Raw genomic sequence first — 18,589 nt, 5'->3', positions numbered from 1 at the left:
GTAAGTGGACAGATTCTTCCACCTGAGCTGTGGATCTCTGCAGCTCCTCCAGAGTCACCATGGGCCTCTTGGCTGCTTCTCTGATTAATGCTCTCCTTGCCCGGCCTGTCAGTTTAAGTGGACAGCCATGTCTTGGTAGGTTTGCAGTTGTGCCATACTCTTTCCATTTTTGGATGATGGATTGAACAGTGCTCTGTGAGATGTTCAGAGCTTGGAATATTTTTTATAAACTAACCCCGCTTTAAACTTCTCTGACATGTCTGGTATGTTCTTTTGCCTCCATGAGGCTGTTTGTTCACTAAGGTTCTCTAACAAACCTCTGAGGGCTTCACGGAACAGCTGTATTTATACTGAGATTAAAACACACACAGATGAACTTTATTTACTTATTAGTATACTTCTGAAGTTAATTGGTTCCACTAGATTTTAGTTAGGGGTATCAGAGTAAAGGGGCTAAATGCACGCCACACTTTTCAGATATTTATTTGTAAAAAAAAAATAAAACCATTTATCGTTTTCCTTTCACTTTACAATTGTGTGCTACTTTGTGTTGGTCTATCACATAAAATCACAATAAAATACATCTACATTTTTGGTTGTAACATGACAAGATGTGGAAAATTTCAAGGGGTATGAATACTGTAGATGCCAAAACAAAAAGAATGGTTATGAATGCCATACAGTAACCCACACATTATTATTAGCCACATAAGTAATGCAAAGCTGTACAATATATGAAGCCAATTATCACAGGTTACTTTTTACCAGATTTTACACGACTATGACTATATAAAAGTGAACCCAGAATAAGCCACTGAAGGCAGAACACTGCATTTTCATATTTTGTGCTTTTTTGACGTACAGAGATCAAACAAAAAAACTTATAGTAAGATAGATGATGGTTAGTTCAACAAGAGAGCATCTTGTGACTCCTCTTGTCAACCCCTGCGCCCAGTAAATATTGGTGCAGTCTTATTTACACCCTGCTCCTCTAGACACCAGTCTTTTTTTTTCATAGATTTGTATTCAGCTGCAAAAACAAGTGCAATTCCTGTTTTTAAGGGCAATCTAAACCTTCTTACTTGCACCTTATGTTTTTCACCTGCATAAGATGTGCACTGATTATCTAGTTTTGTAATGTCATTTGTTGCCTTGTATGCAATGCCTAGAGTAAGTAAATCTTCATATTCCTGTCTCAGCAGTTTCTGTTTGTGTCCAAACCTGAGGCATGCAGCATGGCACTGCACAGGTTAATACATGACCTCTCTCTGTAGTCTAAGAACTGAAACTTCCTGTGAAGAAACTATATATCCCACAAGACCTCTCAGTCTAGTACTGATGCATGTGAGAGCTAAGTAGTAATTAGATCTGACAAAGACAAAGGGGCAGAGCAATTAATAGAAAGACCACCATGCAGTCTCTAATCACATTAGCACTCCCACATTTGTGCAGTAACAGAGAAGAAATGGTGAACTGAACACAATGTGCCTCGGAACAAGAAGTTGCCTGTCCCTTTGACGAATGGGGACAAGCTAGGTGAAAGAAAACAGACATAGGCAGGGGTCTCCAAACTATGGCTCTCCAGTGGTTTAGGAACTACAAATCCCATCACACCTAGTCATGTCTGTGAATGTCAAAGTTTTACAATGCCTCATGGGACGTGTAGTTCCGCAAGAGCTGGAGGGCCATAGTTTGGGGAATCGATCATCCCTGACAATGCAAAACTACAGGCACAATTGAAACAGCTGAAAGTCGCACAGGAACATGGATCACATTCCTGTGCGATGCAGGTGTGAACTGCACCTGAAAGACAAGTGATTGTATATGGGACAATATAGGAAACATGTTTACCGCATCAAAACTGCCCATAAAAAGCTCTGGTGCAACCAATTACCTTCAGAAGTCACATAATTTGTAAAATGATGTCCACCTGTGTGCAAGTGGCACATGCTCTGTGTGTCATTACATATACACACACCTTTTTGAAAGGCCCCAGAGGCTGCAACACCTAAGCAAGAGGCACCACTAACCAAACACTGCTATGAAGACCAAGTAACTCTCCAAACAAGTAAGGGACAATGTTGTTGAGAAGTACAAGTCAGGGTTAGGTTATAAAAAAAAAAATATCCAAATCGTTAATGATCCCTAGGAGCACCATCAAATCTATCATAACCAAAGGGAAAGAACATGGCACAACAGCAAACCTTCCAAGAGACAGCCGCACACCAAAACTCACAGACCGGGTAAGAAGGGCATTAATCAGAGATGCAGCATAGAGTCCGAAGGTAACCCTGGAGGAGCTGCAGAGTTCCACAGCAGAGACTGGAGTATCTGTACATAGGATGACAATAAGCCATACACTCCATAGAGTTGGGCTTTATGGTAGAGTGGCCAGAAGAAAGCCATTATTTTCAGCAAAAAACAAAATGGCACGTTTTGAGTTTGTGAAAAGGCATGTGGGAGACTCCCAAAATGTATGGAGGAAGGTGCTCTGGTCTGATGAGACTAAAATTGAACTTTTTGGCCATCAAAGAAAATGCTATGTCTGGTGCAAACCCAACACATCACCCAAAGAACACCTTTCCCACAGTGAAACATGGTGGTGGCAGCATCATGCTGTGAGGATGTTTTTCAGCGTTCGGGACTGGGAAACTGGTCAGAGTTGAGGGAAAGATGGATGGTGCTAAATACAGGGATATTCTTGAGCAAAACCTGTACCACTCTGTGTGTGATTTGAGGCTAGGACGGAGGTTCACCTTCCAACAGGACAATGACCCCAAACACACTGCTAAAGCAACACTTGAGTGGTTTAAGGTGAAACACATGAATGTGTTGGAATGGCCTAGTCAAAGCCCAGAACTCAATCCAATAAAAAGTCTGTGGTTAGACTTAAAGATTGCTGTTCACAAGTGCAAACCATCCAACTTGAAGAAGCTGGAGCAGTTTTGCAAGGAGGAATGGGCAAAAATCCCAGTGGTAAGATGTGGCAAGCTCATAGAGCCTTATCCAAAGCTACTTGGAGCTGTGACAGCTGCAAAAGGTGGCTCTACAAAGTATTGACTTTGGGGGATGAATTGTTTTGCACATTGGCTTTTTCTGTTATTTTGTCCTATTTGTCGTTTGCTTCACAATAATAATTATAATGAAAAAAAAAAAAAAAAAAAAAAAAAAACATCTTCAAAGTTGTGGGCATGTTCTGAAACTTAAATTATGCAAATCCTTAAACAATCCATGTTAATTCCAGGTTGAGGCAACAAAACACGAAAAATGCCAAGGGGGTGAATACTTTTGCGAGGCACTGTATTTCATATATTCAGTAATTTAAGAAAAGAGATAAAATTCATTCATAAACATATATTTTTTTATTTAACAGTCTGACCAAATAACATATGTACATTAGAAATAATAGTAGTGTAAAAAAGATATTAGTTAGCTAGAAATATTAGTGGTTTAATTTGTTTTGCTTGCTAAATCCTGTGATTAGAAAGAGGATTTGCCTCCCAGAACATCAGGATATGTAGTAAAAATGTGGTTAGCATATTTATGTGTGGATTACTTTTACTTTGGTAAATATCCTGAGGGGTATGTTCCATGCTAGTTGCATTATGCTGATCTGACACCAGGAGCGGCAGAACACAAAGCACGGAGTTTAGATCCTATCCTGTCCACATTAAGTGAACAGCCAATATGTAAGAAGTAAGAGCAATTGTGATAATGAGATAATGATAATTCCGCTATGCTTTTAGAGCATGTGCACTTAACTTCTTAGGTCGAGCGTGGCGATGCCTGTTCTGAGTGGAACCTGTCCTGTTAAACTATATGTTCTTGTCCACCGTGCTGCAGCTCAGTTTCAGGGTCTTGGAAATCTTCTTATAGCATAGGCCAGCTTTATGAAGAGCAACAATTCTTTTTTTCAGATCCTCAGAGAGTTCTTTGCCATGAGGTGCCATGTTGAAGTTCCAGTGACCAGTATAAGAGAGTGAGAGTGATAACACTAAATTTAAAGGGGTTGTAAAGGTAATTTTATTTTTTTTTTTAAATAACTAACATGTCATACTTACCTTCACTGTGCAGCTCGTTCTGCACAGAGTGGCCCCGAACCTGCTCTTCTGGGGTCCCTCGGCGGCTGTTTCAGCTCCTCCCCGCAAGAAATAACCACCTTAATGCGAGCTCCCTCGCATGGTGGTTAGTTGTTGCGGGCGCGCTCCCGTGATACAGCCGGCGGCTATAGCCGCTCGCTGTATCACTCGGCCCCGCCCCCCGGCGCGCCGTGTCATCGGATGTGATTGACAGCAGCGCGAGCCAATGGCTGCGCTGCTTTCAATCCATCCACTGCAGCCAATCAGCGACCAGGCTGAGCTGCAATGGAGATGACGAGAACGAGCAGCAGAGATTCGGGGTGTCAGGTAAGTAAAACGGGGGGGCTGGGGGCGGCGGTATTGTCAAAAGTTTTTTCACCTTAATGCATATAATGCATTAAGGTGAAAAAATTTTTACCTTTACAACCCCTTTAATACACCTGCTCCCCATTCACACTTGAGACCTTGTAACACTAATGAGTTCCATGACAACGGGGAGGGAAAATGGCTAATTGGGCCCAATTTGGAAATTTTCACTTAGAGGTGTACACACTTTTGTTGTCAGCAGTTTAGGCATTAATGGCTGTGTGTTGAGTTATTTTGAGGGGACAGCAAATTTAAACTGTTATACAAGCTGTACACTCACTACTTTACATTTTAGCAAGGTATCATTTCTTCAGTGCTGTCACATGAAAAGAAATAATATTTACAAAAATGTGAGGGGTGTACTCACTTTTGTGAGATACTGTATGTGTAGCACCCTTGTCTTAAACAGGTGATACTGGTAAATTTAGCCGTGCTTAGTTCTAACCTGGCTGATTTCTAGTCTTTGTGATCATTTGGTTTTTCTCCTAAGCTTGGTTTAACTGTGGTTCATCCCTTCTGTCAATAGGTGGCACTGTTGCCTTTGGCATTAGTATGATGAGCTGTAGCGAGATTGAGTTATGAATATGCATATCTTGTTCAGTCAATCAGTAGGAGTGTCAGGCCACTGTGCATGCTGGGAGAGAGCATATTTGGATGAAGTTAGGTGATTGAGGTCCCCCCACCCAGACTTGGATGTGTGAGGAACAGCTGTGTTGGGTGAGGCTGGTCTAAGGCCCGGCCATGTGCTGGAGGCTCTGCCAGAGAGCGCCTGTTTGCTGCATGGGGGCATGGGAGAGGCTCTGCCAGACAGAGAGAGCCTCTTGTTGAGTCATAAGGAGAAGGACAGAGTTCTGAGATGAAGTACCAGAGGTCACACTTCATTGGTCAGGGACTGAGGAGAGGCTGGGAAAGCGTGAAAAAGGGACTTAGCCAAGGAAACCCTGTACGGCGCTTTGAGTTTTTGGTTGCTATAGGAGACAGCTGTACAGAACATTGGGTTGATGGCCTAAGGCCCTTGTTCTGTATTGCAGTGGGCCATTTTGTTTTGGAGTCTGCTGAACTGTCTGCCTACTGTCCTAGGGTATCCAGTGCCCTAACCCTCTCTCCCACATTTTTCTGTTGTTCATACTAAAAGTGACTGGTGCTCATCTTTTCTGCAACTGTCAGCACCCACAATGCCTAAGAACCAGCATCCTGAGGAGAAATGTCAGCCCATCCCGATGCTGGGGGTCAGGGTGCTCTACATATGTTCAGTCAAACATTCATTCTAAATACGAGGGCCCCTCACCCCTCTCATTCTAAAAATACATGCATTTTAATATGTTGCTGTGCAATATGCATGAAGGTGCAAGAAAATAGTCAAAAATATGTATTACAAATGCACATCAACGCAATATGCATAAGTTGGATGGGACTTGAATGTAACAGGTCTGATTTTAAACATGCCACAAAAATGTTCAGACCAAAAAGGAAAAAACGTAAATGATTATTTCTTTTGCATATAAATGATTGGTATTAAAACGGAATACTACCTAAAGCTAACATTTCAGATCAAAAAGGTGTCTACAAAGAGCTGATGACAGAAGTGATCTTCTGATCATGAATGCCTTCCTTTAGTAAAAAGAGCAGGTTGCATAATTCATTGTCAGTCAAAATTAGAAAAGTCTCTTTGGCAAGATGTGCTAATTAACACGTACAAACAATACTGAGAATCAATGCACTGATGAGAAGAAAAGTTAATTACCTGATATGAGAAAAAAACTCTACAAACATCATGCAAGGTTTCCATCAAATGACACAACTGATAAAGTGGGGCTGGACTGGGTTTGAAATGTCGTGTTCCCTCCTAATCCATAAGCATTACAATGATGAGCAAAATGTCATCTACTATGAAAGCTCTGCAACAATTCTAGCACATCAATACCAACATCTAAGATCAATTGCTATTAACAACACTTATATCACCTGCAATCTTCTATTTTTTATGTGACTTACACAGCACTACTTCTGATTTACATTCATAGTTATATCCAAGCAGATCAAAACACGACTAAAGGAATTACTTTAGTACCCTGCTGCTAATGACAATGCTAAATATTTAGCAGGGGCTTGAAAATGGTTAAATATGTAGCACCATTAGACCAGAGTGTAAATTCAATTCCCCAATAACTGTACGCCTGTGGGTTTCTCCTGCCATGGAATGCATCATTTATAGTATTTAACAGGGTCTCAAACACAGACTGTATGGCTAAATAATTGTGTTCAAATGTTTCCAGTGAAGGCTACTATGAAACACTGAGTGCCGATTCACACAGGGGCAACACGACTTCAGCGTGACTTTGCAAGGCGACTTCAACGCGGCTTCAACGCGACTTTAGCGTGACTTTAAGCAACTTACAGCGTGACTTCAAGTCGCCTCCAGGACAGGCGACTTTGGCTGTGGCCAATCACAGAATAATCAGCTCTCTGGGAGGGAGGGGTTTGCCTGGGTAAACAAATTTCTTTTCCTGTAAAGTCGCTTCAGTATAGATAGAGATCCAACTTGGAGGCGACTTCCATTGAATTCTATGGGTACAGGTTGCCTAGAAGTCGGATTGAAGTAGTACAGGAACCTTTTTTGAAGTCGGAGCGACTTCAGTAGTGTACATTAAGACGCTCTCATTGACTATAATGCATATTCCAAACTCAAGCGACTTGGGGTGACTTGAGGGCTGACAAGTCGGATCCCAAGTAGTTGTAGTGTGACCCGACCCAAAGACATTTTAGATAAATGTGCACTTGTGGCAACAGTTCTAGGAGGGCAATTTTCTGTTCCTGCTTGACCTGTACCTCCTGTGCACAGAGCCAGGTCTATAAAGACATAGTTTGACAAGTTTTGGTGTGGAGGAACACAAGCGGCCTGCACAGAGCCCTGACCTCAACCCTATAACTAACTTTGGGGCTAATTGGCCAATTGTGTACAGGGTCTTCTTAATTAGCATCGGTACCTGACCTCACATTCCAAAATCTTGTGGAAAGCCTTGCCAGTTATAAGGTGTTGGGGGTAACTCCATTTTAATGTCCACAGTTTTGGAATGGAAGGTTCCAAAAGTTTATATAGGTGTGATAGTTAGGTGTTTGACCAACTAGTGTAGCTTTTAAAAGACCGGGCCTGTTTTTCAGACTCGGTGTTTACAAGTTAAAAACACTTTTTTTTTTTTGCTAGAAAATTACTTAGAACCCCCAAACATTATACATTTTTTTCTAACACCCTAGAGCAGTGGTCATCAACCCTGTCCTCAGGGCCCACTAACAGGCCAGGTTTTATGTATTACCTTGGGGAGATGCAGACTAGAATACTGCAATCACTGAGCAGCAAATGATATCACTTGTGATGTATTTCAGTTATCTTGCAAACCTGGCCTGTTAGTGAGCCCTGAGGACAGGGTTGATGACCACTGCCCTAGAGAATAAAATGGCGGTCATTGCAATACTTTTTGTCACACCGTATTTGCGCAGCGGTCTTACAAGCGCACTTTTTTTTTTTTAAGAAAAAATTCACCTTTTTGAATAAAAAAATAAGACAACAGTAAACAGCCCAATTTTTTTTATATTGTGAAAGATAATGTTATGCCGAGTAAATTTATACCCAACATGTCACGCTTCAAAATTGCGCCCGCTCGTGGAATGGCGTCAAACTTTTACCCTTAAAAATCTCCATAGGCGACGTTTAAAAAATTCTACAGGTTGCATGTTTTCAGTTACAGAGGAGGTCTAGAGCTAGAATTACTGTTCTCGCTCTAACGATCGGGGTAATACCTCACGTGTGGTTTGACCACCGTTTTCATATGCGGGCGTTACTCACATATGCGTTCGCTTCTGCGCACAAGCTCCTTGGGACGGGGCGCTTTAGAAATTTTTTTTTTCTTATTTTTTATTTTATTTTATTTATTTTTACACTGTTTAAAAAAAAAAAATTCGGTCACTTTTATTCCTATTACAAGGAATGTAAACATCCTTTGTAATAGAAAAAAGCATGACGGGTCCTTTTAAATATGAGATCGGGGGGCAAAAAGACCTCAGATCTCATATTTAGACTAAAATGCAATAAAAGAAAAAAAAAAATTGTCATTTGAAAAAAATGACAACAGAAAAATTTGCTTTTAAGACGTATGGGTGGAAGTGCAGTTTTGACGTCGCTTCCGCCCTGCTATGGTATGGAGACGGGTTGGGGGCCATCCTAGCCTCACTCGTCTCCATACCCAGCCATGGACAGGTCCCGATCGCCTCCGCCGCTGCCGACTGCAGAGACCACCATTATCATTAACCGAACCGCTGCCTGAAGAGATGGATACCTCGGTTGCGGCAGCAGCTGCTGTCATTACCAAGATATCCCTCTTCAAAGTCAGGACGTATATAGTCGTGTGGCGGTCGGTAAGTGGTTTAAGCATGAAACCGTCGTTCATCATAGCAGATCTTGGTGTGAATGTATACGCATATAAGCCTGTAAAAAAACAAAACGACAAAAGAAAAAAATACCAAACTCCCAATTAAAAGATTGCATCACAGTAGTGTCCTCTGTCCCTTCACATCACCCTCCCACTGTAGTTTGCTCTGCCCCCCAGAGTAGTGTTCTGTAACCCCCAACGCAGTGTCCTCTGCCCCCTTCACATCATCCCCCCCCCCAACACACTGTAGTAACCTCTGCCCCCTCGTCCCACATAAGTGTTCTGTACCCCCTATTGCTGTGTCCTCTGCCCTTTCACATAACCCCCTCTCCACTGTAGTGTCCTCTGCCCCCCTCCCCCCACAGTAGTGTTCTTTACCTCCCTAACACAGTGTCCTCTGCCCCCTTCACATTACTTCTCCCCACCCACAGTAGTGCCCTGTACCCCCTAATGCTGCATCCTCTGCCCCCTTCACATAACCCCTTCTCCACTGTAGTGTCCCCTGCCCCCCAACCCCCACAGTAGTGTCCTGTACCCCCCCAATGCTGTGTCCTCTGCCCCATCACATCCCCCCCCTCCATGTAGTGTCCTCTGCCCCCTCCCCCCCCACAGTAATGTCCTGTACCCCCTAATGCTGTGTCCTTTTCCCCCTTCACATCACCCCCCACTGTATTGTCCTCTCCCCCCCTCCCCCACACAGCAGTGTTCTGTAACCCCGCCCCTCCCCCAATGCAGTATCCTCTGTCCTCTCCACCACATCACCCCCTCCCTGTAGTCTCCTCTGCCCCCCACAGTAATGTTTACGCACAGTGCAAGATTTTAGCAAATGTGTACATGTTCTGCTGTGCTTAATTTTGTAAAACTAATAGCAGCTAGCCAGGAAAATCCAGTCCAGCTGACTGGTACCCACACCCATACTGGAGGATTGTCAAGCGGCTTTCCTCCACTGGCTGTGGCTATAACAAATAAAAAAACTGATCCAGTCAATTTATGCAATTATAAATTTATATCTGTAGGTGTCCCTTATGGGTACACCTCAGTTAAAACGAAGCCTTGCAAACCAAACCAACCTACCTGGAGTTTATTTTTCCACCAAGGCATAGTAGTGCAGACAGTCCACCCCACTCCCGTCTAATATGGTGATCTGCGAACTCCTATACTTTACATGTTTTAATGCAATAGATGTATTCCTGAACACCAATACATCCATTGTGGGTGCTGTTTCTATCATACAGGAAGCATACTATTTATTAAAGTGCCAGTCCTAGGAGGCCTCTCAGCCACCAGTCAGAGAGAGAGAGAGATGATTGCCAAAGCTCAGATATAAGACTCACCTACTATACATATAAAAAAACTCTCTGGAATCTAGTGTAGTGAATTACACAGAAATTGTATTGAATTTAATTAAATTAAAGTAACTACAGGCAAATTTTTTTTTTTTTTTTTTTTTTTTTTTAGTTTTGAGTGGAGAGAGATTAGAGCACCTGTGAGTCTTTAGTGCTGTCTGTGCCCGTTAGGGAGATTCACCTTCTCTATTTGTCCTGTCTACTGATAACATCGAAGGTGAAAGAAAAATATAACCTCAAATTTTGAGTTGAGAACAATAACAGTGGGAATCCTTCAATGGGAACACTAGTTCTGGTGACACCGCAGGAGTTCCTCATGTTGACGGGATTTCCTCTCACTTCCTGTTTTGGCTATGCAACAAGAATTAAAGAGAAATCTCCCCTGTGGTACACAGACAGCAAAAGAAAAAAACGAATACAAAAACTGGATGGGAAAAAAAAAAAAAAAAAAAGATAAAAGAAAAAAGAAAAAAAAAGATAAAAGAAGATCTGCATTGAAAAATCGAGTGAACCGTACATTATGATAAATCTATGCTACACAGGCTATACTTTCCATGAAAAGAAATGAGTTAAGTATTTTACTTACAGTTACATTTCTTCTGTACAAATCGAATCTTACATGCCGTTCGGTATGTAGACAGACGAATACGATCCAGATCTTGAGCCCCTTGAAAAATATAAAACATTAGGTGTCATTTTATGTATCACAGTACATCCTCAAAAGACTATTGCTTACAGGATGCCTCATCTCATATGTTTAGACATCATGCTACCCTAAGCACACTTGAATAATGATGGCTTTTTGTATATGTTCCACTTTTTCTGCCATGTAATTTATTAAGTGAACACAACTGCTAGAAAGCACTTTTATGGGCAGTAAGGGGTTTAATATGCAGACAGGGTTTTTACATACCCACATGACTGCTATGGGACCTTGGGTGGAACAAGGACCCCATTAGGAAGGGTGTAGAGGCTAGGAGGAATTATCAGGATCACTGTGCCTAGTCACAGTAACCCTATGTGCTGTAAGGATACCGTATTTTTCGGACCATAAGACGCACTTTTTTCCCCAAAAAATATGGGGGAAAATGTCTGTGTCTTATGGTGCGAATATACAACAGGCACCACCCCCCCACCGCTGCCCCCCGCCGCCACAATGCTAGTCCCGGAAGACCGACATCCCAGGCCCCCACGAGTGCTGAGCGATCTCCCGGCCCAACACCTGCTGAGAAGGAAGACCGGCCCGAGCAATGGCAATGGTCAGGCTGCATTTATGGCAATGGTCAGGCTGCATTTGTTTGACACAGGTCAGGCTGCATTTCATGGGCATTGGTAAATATTTTAGTATACCATTTGGTTCAGAATATTTTTTTTCTTGTTTTCCTCCTCTAAAACCTAGATGGTCAGGTGCGTCTTATGGAACGAAAAATACGGTAATTTATTTACTGATTTTAGACATGTAGATTTGTTGTTCTGGAAACTTTTGCTGCAGCGCAATAGACCGAAACCGTGTGCTAATTGTAGTCAAACATCTCAAAATGATAAAACGAAAGTTTGCAGTTCTGCAAAAAAATAAAAAAAATAAAAAAAACAGGAGTTCAAAGAAGTTTGTATTAGGGATATAGACTAATTGTGTGCAGGATCATTCAAATGTATTTCAACTTTTGCAGCAAATTGGGATAACACTTACTTTATATTCGTTACATGCTCTCATTCACATAGCATGACTATTGCTGCTTACATTTTAGGCTTGGTTCACACTGCTGCAACCTGAAAGTCGTGCGACTTACAGTGAGACTTTGCCAGGAAACCTCCAAGACTCCCAAAACAAAAAAAAGTTTTCCTTTGCTATGCAGAGAGGGCTGGAAAGTTAATGTTTATCACAATTAACCCTGTCTATACTGTACTGGCAGATCTCATTATCTGTTGTAGATAAGTACACTGCCTGTCTTAACAAAGGTGCTAGAGTAGTGAGTGTCCTTCGTGCTATCAGTGGTGAATCATTAAAGGTGAAAAAATAATGTAGGATAATTGCAGCAAAATCTATAGTGTTCACAACAACACAAACTAAAACAATATGTACATCTCGATCCGGCCACTCCCTACACGTTACAACACGATCACGTGTATAATATATAATAAATGCACCAGGAGGAAAAGTGAGAGGGCGCCGAGAACGCCACATAGTCACTACTTTTTCCATCTGCTTTTAAACGTTTGTTACAATGTAAGAGTCCACTTTAGACATATAATAAATATCCCCCTATTGTTTAAACATACTACACTAGTGGAGGCCTTTCTTTCTCTCTTTTTCCCTCTGCCACTGCTGTGGCGATACCGGAGCCTTTTAGGAGACACTGGCGGAGGAATTTAAAGGAGAAATTCACAACAGGCTTCATCGACAGCACCCAAAAGCGATAACACCTATACACCTTCACTCATAGATGCAATTATTCATCAGCTTTAAGGTGAGAGTTCTGTGAGACCACATCCAGGAGAAATTACATGGAGTTATTTATGGGCAGCATCACTGAATCACATTATTAATGAGCAACCCACTGGATCATCTTTATACCTTTTCATATCTGTGACTCTTAAGAACAGTCCATCTCACCATATGGACATAGCATTTTCATATATTATTATTTGGATTAACACTCTATATGCACTTTCTTACTGTTGTTATTGCCACACTACTTACTAATAGGTTTTTTGGCACTCCACATTAGGCATTTTTATTGATTTATGTGATTATTTGAAGTGCTCAGTTTTACTTGTCACAACTTTTTATGTGATATTATTATTTTATATTTACTTTACAGTGATACAATATTCACATGCAAATATTGCACTTCATTATTTATCCTTATTATTGTTTAGATTGCACTATATTCAGAGGATTATTCCTCATGTACTAGGCTACTGCGTAAAATCACCTTTCTTTTCTTTAACAAAGAAGCTGGGCTTATGGCTTGTATGATAATGATGAGAAACTCTGTATTGTTGTCAGTAGAGACACATTGGGGTTTATTTACTAAAGGCAAATCCACTTTGCTCTACAAGTGCACGTGGAGGTGCAGTCGCTGTAGATCTGAGGGGGACATGCAAGGAAAATAAAAAACAGAATTTTTGTTTGTACATGATTGGATGATAAAATCAGCAGAGATTGCACTCATTTCAGATCTTCCCCTCAGATCTACAGTGACTGCAATTCCAAGTGCACTTGTAGTGCAGACTGGATTTGCCTTTAGTAAATCAACCCCATTGAGTTTCTTCCCATTTCCAATAGTTCTACCCAAGGCCTGCTCCAAACACACACATAGAAGAATAAGTATACTTCTAGAAATAAATATTTGAATTGTTTGTTTTACAAACTACAAAGTGAGCAAATAAAAGAAAAATCTAAATCAAATCAATATTTGGCTTGACTACTTTGGATTCATACCAGCATCAATTCTTCCACTTGCACAAAGTCAGGGATTTTGTAGGATTGGGGTCAGGTGTATGATTAACCAATTCTACCAAGCAGGTGCTAATGATTATCAATTTCATATGTAGGTTGAAACACAGTCATTAACTGAAACAGAAACAGCTGTGTAGGAGGCTTAATTTAGGGTGAGGAGAAGCCAAACTCTGCTACTAAGATGAGGTTATGGAAGATAGTTTCAGGTCACAGGTCATACACCATGAAAAGGCTGAGCACAGTAACAAGATTCAAGGTAATTATACTGCATCAGAAAGGTCTCCCCAGGCAAAGTTTTAAAAGCAGGCTGGAGTTTTAAATGTACTATTCAAGCTCTTTTGAAGAGGCACAAAGAGACAGGCAAAGGGCATTTTGAAACTAGAAAAGGCCATACCTCCAGAAAACTAGAGAAACCGCTTTATTGAAATCCCTTGATAGTGTTTCCTGAATATTGACTGCAAAACTGGCTTATCAGTGCTAAGATGTCGTGGATGCATTAATTAAAATTTTTTTCAGTCCTTATTTCCTTTTTTTTGATTTGGTCATCCAGCTGTAACAGACTTTATGACCCAGGGTGACAACACTCACCTACCATCATATATCTATGGAGGAGCAGTGTTGTCAACCTTAGGACAGAACTCAGTGGAGCCCAGTGCTCCATTTTTTTTTTGGGGGGGGAGGGTCTTTCCAGCCCCCCCCCCTGCTCCACCCTTTTTTAAGCCAATTATAGCCCCCAGCTCTAATCATGTGCTTCGGAAAAAAAAAAAAAAAAAACCTTATTGGAATCCATGCGTCCAGCATGTAGATTATGGGTCAGGCAGATGGATTGGGGGGAGGTGGGCGGCGCCACTTCCCCCCGAACAGGTTACTTGGTTGCACTTATGAAATAGATATAACAAAATGCCAACAATGTCATTCCACAGACCAAAAAGGAACAAATAAGAAAGGCTTGTTACTTGGACTTGCAAATACTAAGGTTGGTTACTACTGTTCTAACCCTGCAACCAACCCTAGCTACTGGCCCATTCTAGGCTGCACATAAAGATTATTGGACAATTTTTAATATATATATATATATATATATATATATATATATATATATATATATACACACATACAAATACACACACATACATACATACATATATTATATATACATACACACACACACACACACACACACACACACATGTTGAGTGAAGGTGTGCATAAATATGTGCAGGACTGTCGTGGTCCTACAGGATTCCATGCATCATTAACTTTATTCCCATAGTATATACTGAATAGTATTAAGTGTATTCTATGGAAAACCTATTTGTGGTGGAGCCAGGCGTTGTGAGAAATAATATTCCTTCTGTTATTTTTTTCACCTTTCACTGACTTACATGATTCCAGCTCATGTTTTCAACTGTGAGCATTTTAAAAGGCAATTATTCAGTAATTATGTGGTATTGTCAAAGAGTTTTCGTTCTTGCTCTAACAAGAGCCTGATAATCAATTAGCCAGTATTCCCCTTCATTACATTTGCTGCTCTTCTCCTGGGAACAGAAATGTGTTGACAGAGTAACGTGGGCTCGAAGCACAAGGGATATGGTGTTTTTCAAGTTACTATTCAAACAACATACTCTTATTAGTTGGTGTTGTAGCCGTTTACAGGTAAGCGGCAGAGAACACGTTAACAAGAAAAAGTGATGATGTCCCGCAAGCGCACCGCCCCAGTGTGAAAGCACAAATGAATATAACCATAAATAAAATGTTCATTTTTAATATTTTGCTGAGAATCCTTTACTGGCAATGACTGCCTGAAGTCTGGAACCCATGGACATTACCAAAGACTGGGTTTCCTCCTTCCTGATGCTTTGCCAGGCTCTAACTGCAACTGTCTTCAGTTGTTCTTCGTTTGTGGGTCTGTCTGCCTTTAGTTTTGCCTTCAGCAAGTGAAATGCATGCTCAGTTGGGTTGAGAACAGGTGATTGACTCAGCCAGAATATTCCACTTCTTTTTAGGGTTGCTTTTGTAGTGTGTTTTGGATCATTTTCCATCTGTACTGTGAAGCACTGTCCAAACAACTTTGCTGCATTTGGCTGAATCTGGGCTGACAGTATCTCTCTAAACACTGCAGAATTCACGCGGCTGCTTCTGTCTTCTGTCACATTATCAGTAATCTCCAATGACCCAGTGCCACTTGAAGCCATGCATGCCCATGCCATCACACTGCCTCCACCATGTTTTACAGATGACGTGGTATGCTTTGGATCATGAGCTGTTCCAAGCCTACTCCACACTTTTTATTCTTCCCGTCATTCTGGTACAGATTAATCCAAATCCAAAGAATGCTTTTCCAGAACTGGTCTGGCTTTTTTGGATGTTTTTTGGCAAAGTCTAATCTGGCTTTTCTATTCTTCAGGCTTATGAATGGTTTGCACCTTGTGGTAAACCCTCTGTATTTGCTCTTGTGAAGTCTTCTTTTGATTGTAGACTTTGACAATGATACGCCCACCTCCTGGAGAGTGTCCTTGACTTTTCTGGACTTGACTTGTGAATGGGTTTTTCTTTAGCATAGAGAGGATCCTGCGATCATCCACCACTGTTATCTTCCTTGGATGTCCAGACCTTTTTATGTTGCTGAGCTCACCAGTGCAAATAAAATTGTTGATCTGGTCACTCCTAATGTTGCTGCTATCTCTCTAAAGGATTTGTTTTGTTTTTGAAGCCCTACAATGGCCTGTTTCACTTGCATTAGCAGCTCCTTTAAAGCATGATGTAGGTTCACAGCAATAGATTCCAAATGCAAGTACCACACTTAGAATAAACTCCAGAGCTTTTACCTGATTAATTGATGAAGAAATAACAAAGGAGAAGCCCACATCTGGCCATGAAACAGCTTTTGATTCAATTGTCCAATTACTTTTCTTAAGAGCTGTAATTCCTAAACCCTTTCTCCGATTTGGATGTACATACCTGCAAATTAAACCTGAGAGAGTGTGTACTTTCAGCCCATATCCATTATATAACTATAGCTTGAATATGTTTTGGTTAATACCCCCCCTCTTTTCCTGCAGCCTACCAGGTTGTATGCTCGGATAAGGGTCTGGTATGGATTTTGAGGGGGACCCTACACCATTTTTTAAAAAATGTTGGCGTGGGGTTCCCCTTAAAGAGGAGTTCCCACTAAAAAACAAAAAAAACAAAATTAAAAGTCAGCAGCTACAAATACTGCAGCTGCTGACTTTTAATAATTGGACACTTACCTGTCCCAGGGTCCAGCAATGCGGGGGATTGGAAGCCCCGCTCGTCTCCCCCTCCGTTCGGCGGTGCCGGCATTGCAACTGTGGGCGCTCGGCCATAAATCGCTGCGCAATCATATGGGACCTGTCCGACATGATTGACAAGAGGGAGGGGGCAGAGCTGAGCCCTTCCTGTGCTGAGGGGAAGTGATGTCACCAGCCCAGGCACTGAAGGAGGCAGACTACGAGGGACCCCCTAGCAACAGGCATTTAGAGGTGAGTAAAAAAAAAAAAAAAATTTCCAAATTTTTTTTTTTTTTTAGGCACATTTATGCATTTTTTTTTTTTTGGGTGGAACACCACTTTAATATCCATACCAGACCTGAAAGGCCTGATATGGAATTTGGGGGGACCCCCACACTTTTTTTTTTTTAAATTTTGGTTCGGGGGTTCCCCTGTGGGGGAATCCCATGCCGTTTTTATCAATGAACCTTTATGTGTCCTGCGTGTAGGCAATGTAAATCCAATAACAAGAGGAAGAAAGTTTTTACTGCACATTCTACTGGCAAAAATTACCAAATTAAAAACCTTATCACATGTGACACTGTGGGCGTGGTTTACATGCTACAGTGCATTTGTGGTCTTCAATATGTCGGACGAACGTCGCGATCACTGGGGGTCCGGATTTCTGAACATGTTAGTAACATCAAACGAGGTCTTAAAACTCACTCGGTGTCCAAACATTTCAGAATTCATCATAATAGGGATCCAAAACAGCTTTTTTTCTGGGGGATAGAAAAGGTTACTAGACATTGGAGGGGGGGTAATTTTATCAGACATCTCAGCCAGAGAGAATCTTTCTGGATACATGAAACCAGGGTGTCTGTCCCGAGAGGACTTAATGTGGAGTTTGATTTAAATTGTTTTATCTCTAACAAATGACATAATGTACCCTGTATTGATTATTTATTGTGTGTTTATTATGTTATTTTTATTGCTTTTGTTACTATGTATTTTAACACCCATTCATTTATTGTTGTGTTTTTATTTCTATGCAGGTGTGTGTTTTTACTTATCAATACGTGTAAAAATAAGATTTTTTACCAGTAGCTGGAGAACGCTGCGGGTGCACTATGGGTCACACTAATGTTTAAAGTTTTGTTTATACATTTTTAGCATACATTTATTACACATATTCTTGCAGCTACATTGTAATTCTTGATATTTCTTTGCGCTGTAATAATAAGTCCTGGCCTCACTGCTTTTTATTCCATTAGCTGTGCGGAACCAGGTTCTTTTTACTTTTCATTACCTCCTTTTTTTTTTTTTTTTTTTTTGTATTGGGATGATGTCCCCATTGATCTCAGAAGAGGATTTTCCATTGGGGACTTACGGTCCTGTGGCTGTTTGACACTCCCACTGTTGTGTTTTAGCGGGTATATTAAGGCTCTACGGGTGACAGGTGCACTCCACCCTCGCTGATGAAGTCTTTTTGACGTAACGCCGCGTACGAGGGCGGCACTGCTTGACCGCCGCCACCCGCAGCCTTCTCTTGCTAAACAGCTGTTCAGATGCGAACAGCCTGTCTCATCATCCAACACTGCCGTATAGTATTTTACATATAGTGGCGCTCTGTTAGCGTCCTCTCCCTGTTCACCTTTACCAAATAAACTTGGAATAT

General features: G+C 41.3%; 1 protein-coding gene across 17 annotated transcripts in view; it reads right to left on the bottom strand.

Annotated features, from left to right (window-relative positions):
- The window catches only part of DTNA (dystrobrevin alpha), a 393,012-nt gene that overhangs the window by 148,525 nt on the left and 225,898 nt on the right, over positions 1-18,589 (bottom strand). For all 17 annotated transcript variants that reach the window (XR_012244518.1, XM_073631546.1, XM_073631548.1 and 14 more), the window contains exon 3: positions 10,805-10,885. Coding sequence is in view for 16 of the 17 variants with exons in the window: in XM_073631546.1 (XP_073487647.1) it covers positions 10,805-10,885 (81 nt within the window). In the remaining variant the exon portion in view is untranslated. The remainder of the gene's footprint in view (positions 1-10,804; positions 10,886-18,589) is intronic.

This window comes from Aquarana catesbeiana, linkage group LG05 (genome assembly GCF_042186555.1).
Source record: "Aquarana catesbeiana isolate 2022-GZ linkage group LG05, ASM4218655v1, whole genome shotgun sequence".
In the NCBI taxonomy this organism is placed as follows: domain Eukaryota; kingdom Metazoa; phylum Chordata; class Amphibia; order Anura; family Ranidae; genus Aquarana; species Aquarana catesbeiana.
This window is presented reverse-complemented; position numbering and strand designations above follow the sequence as displayed.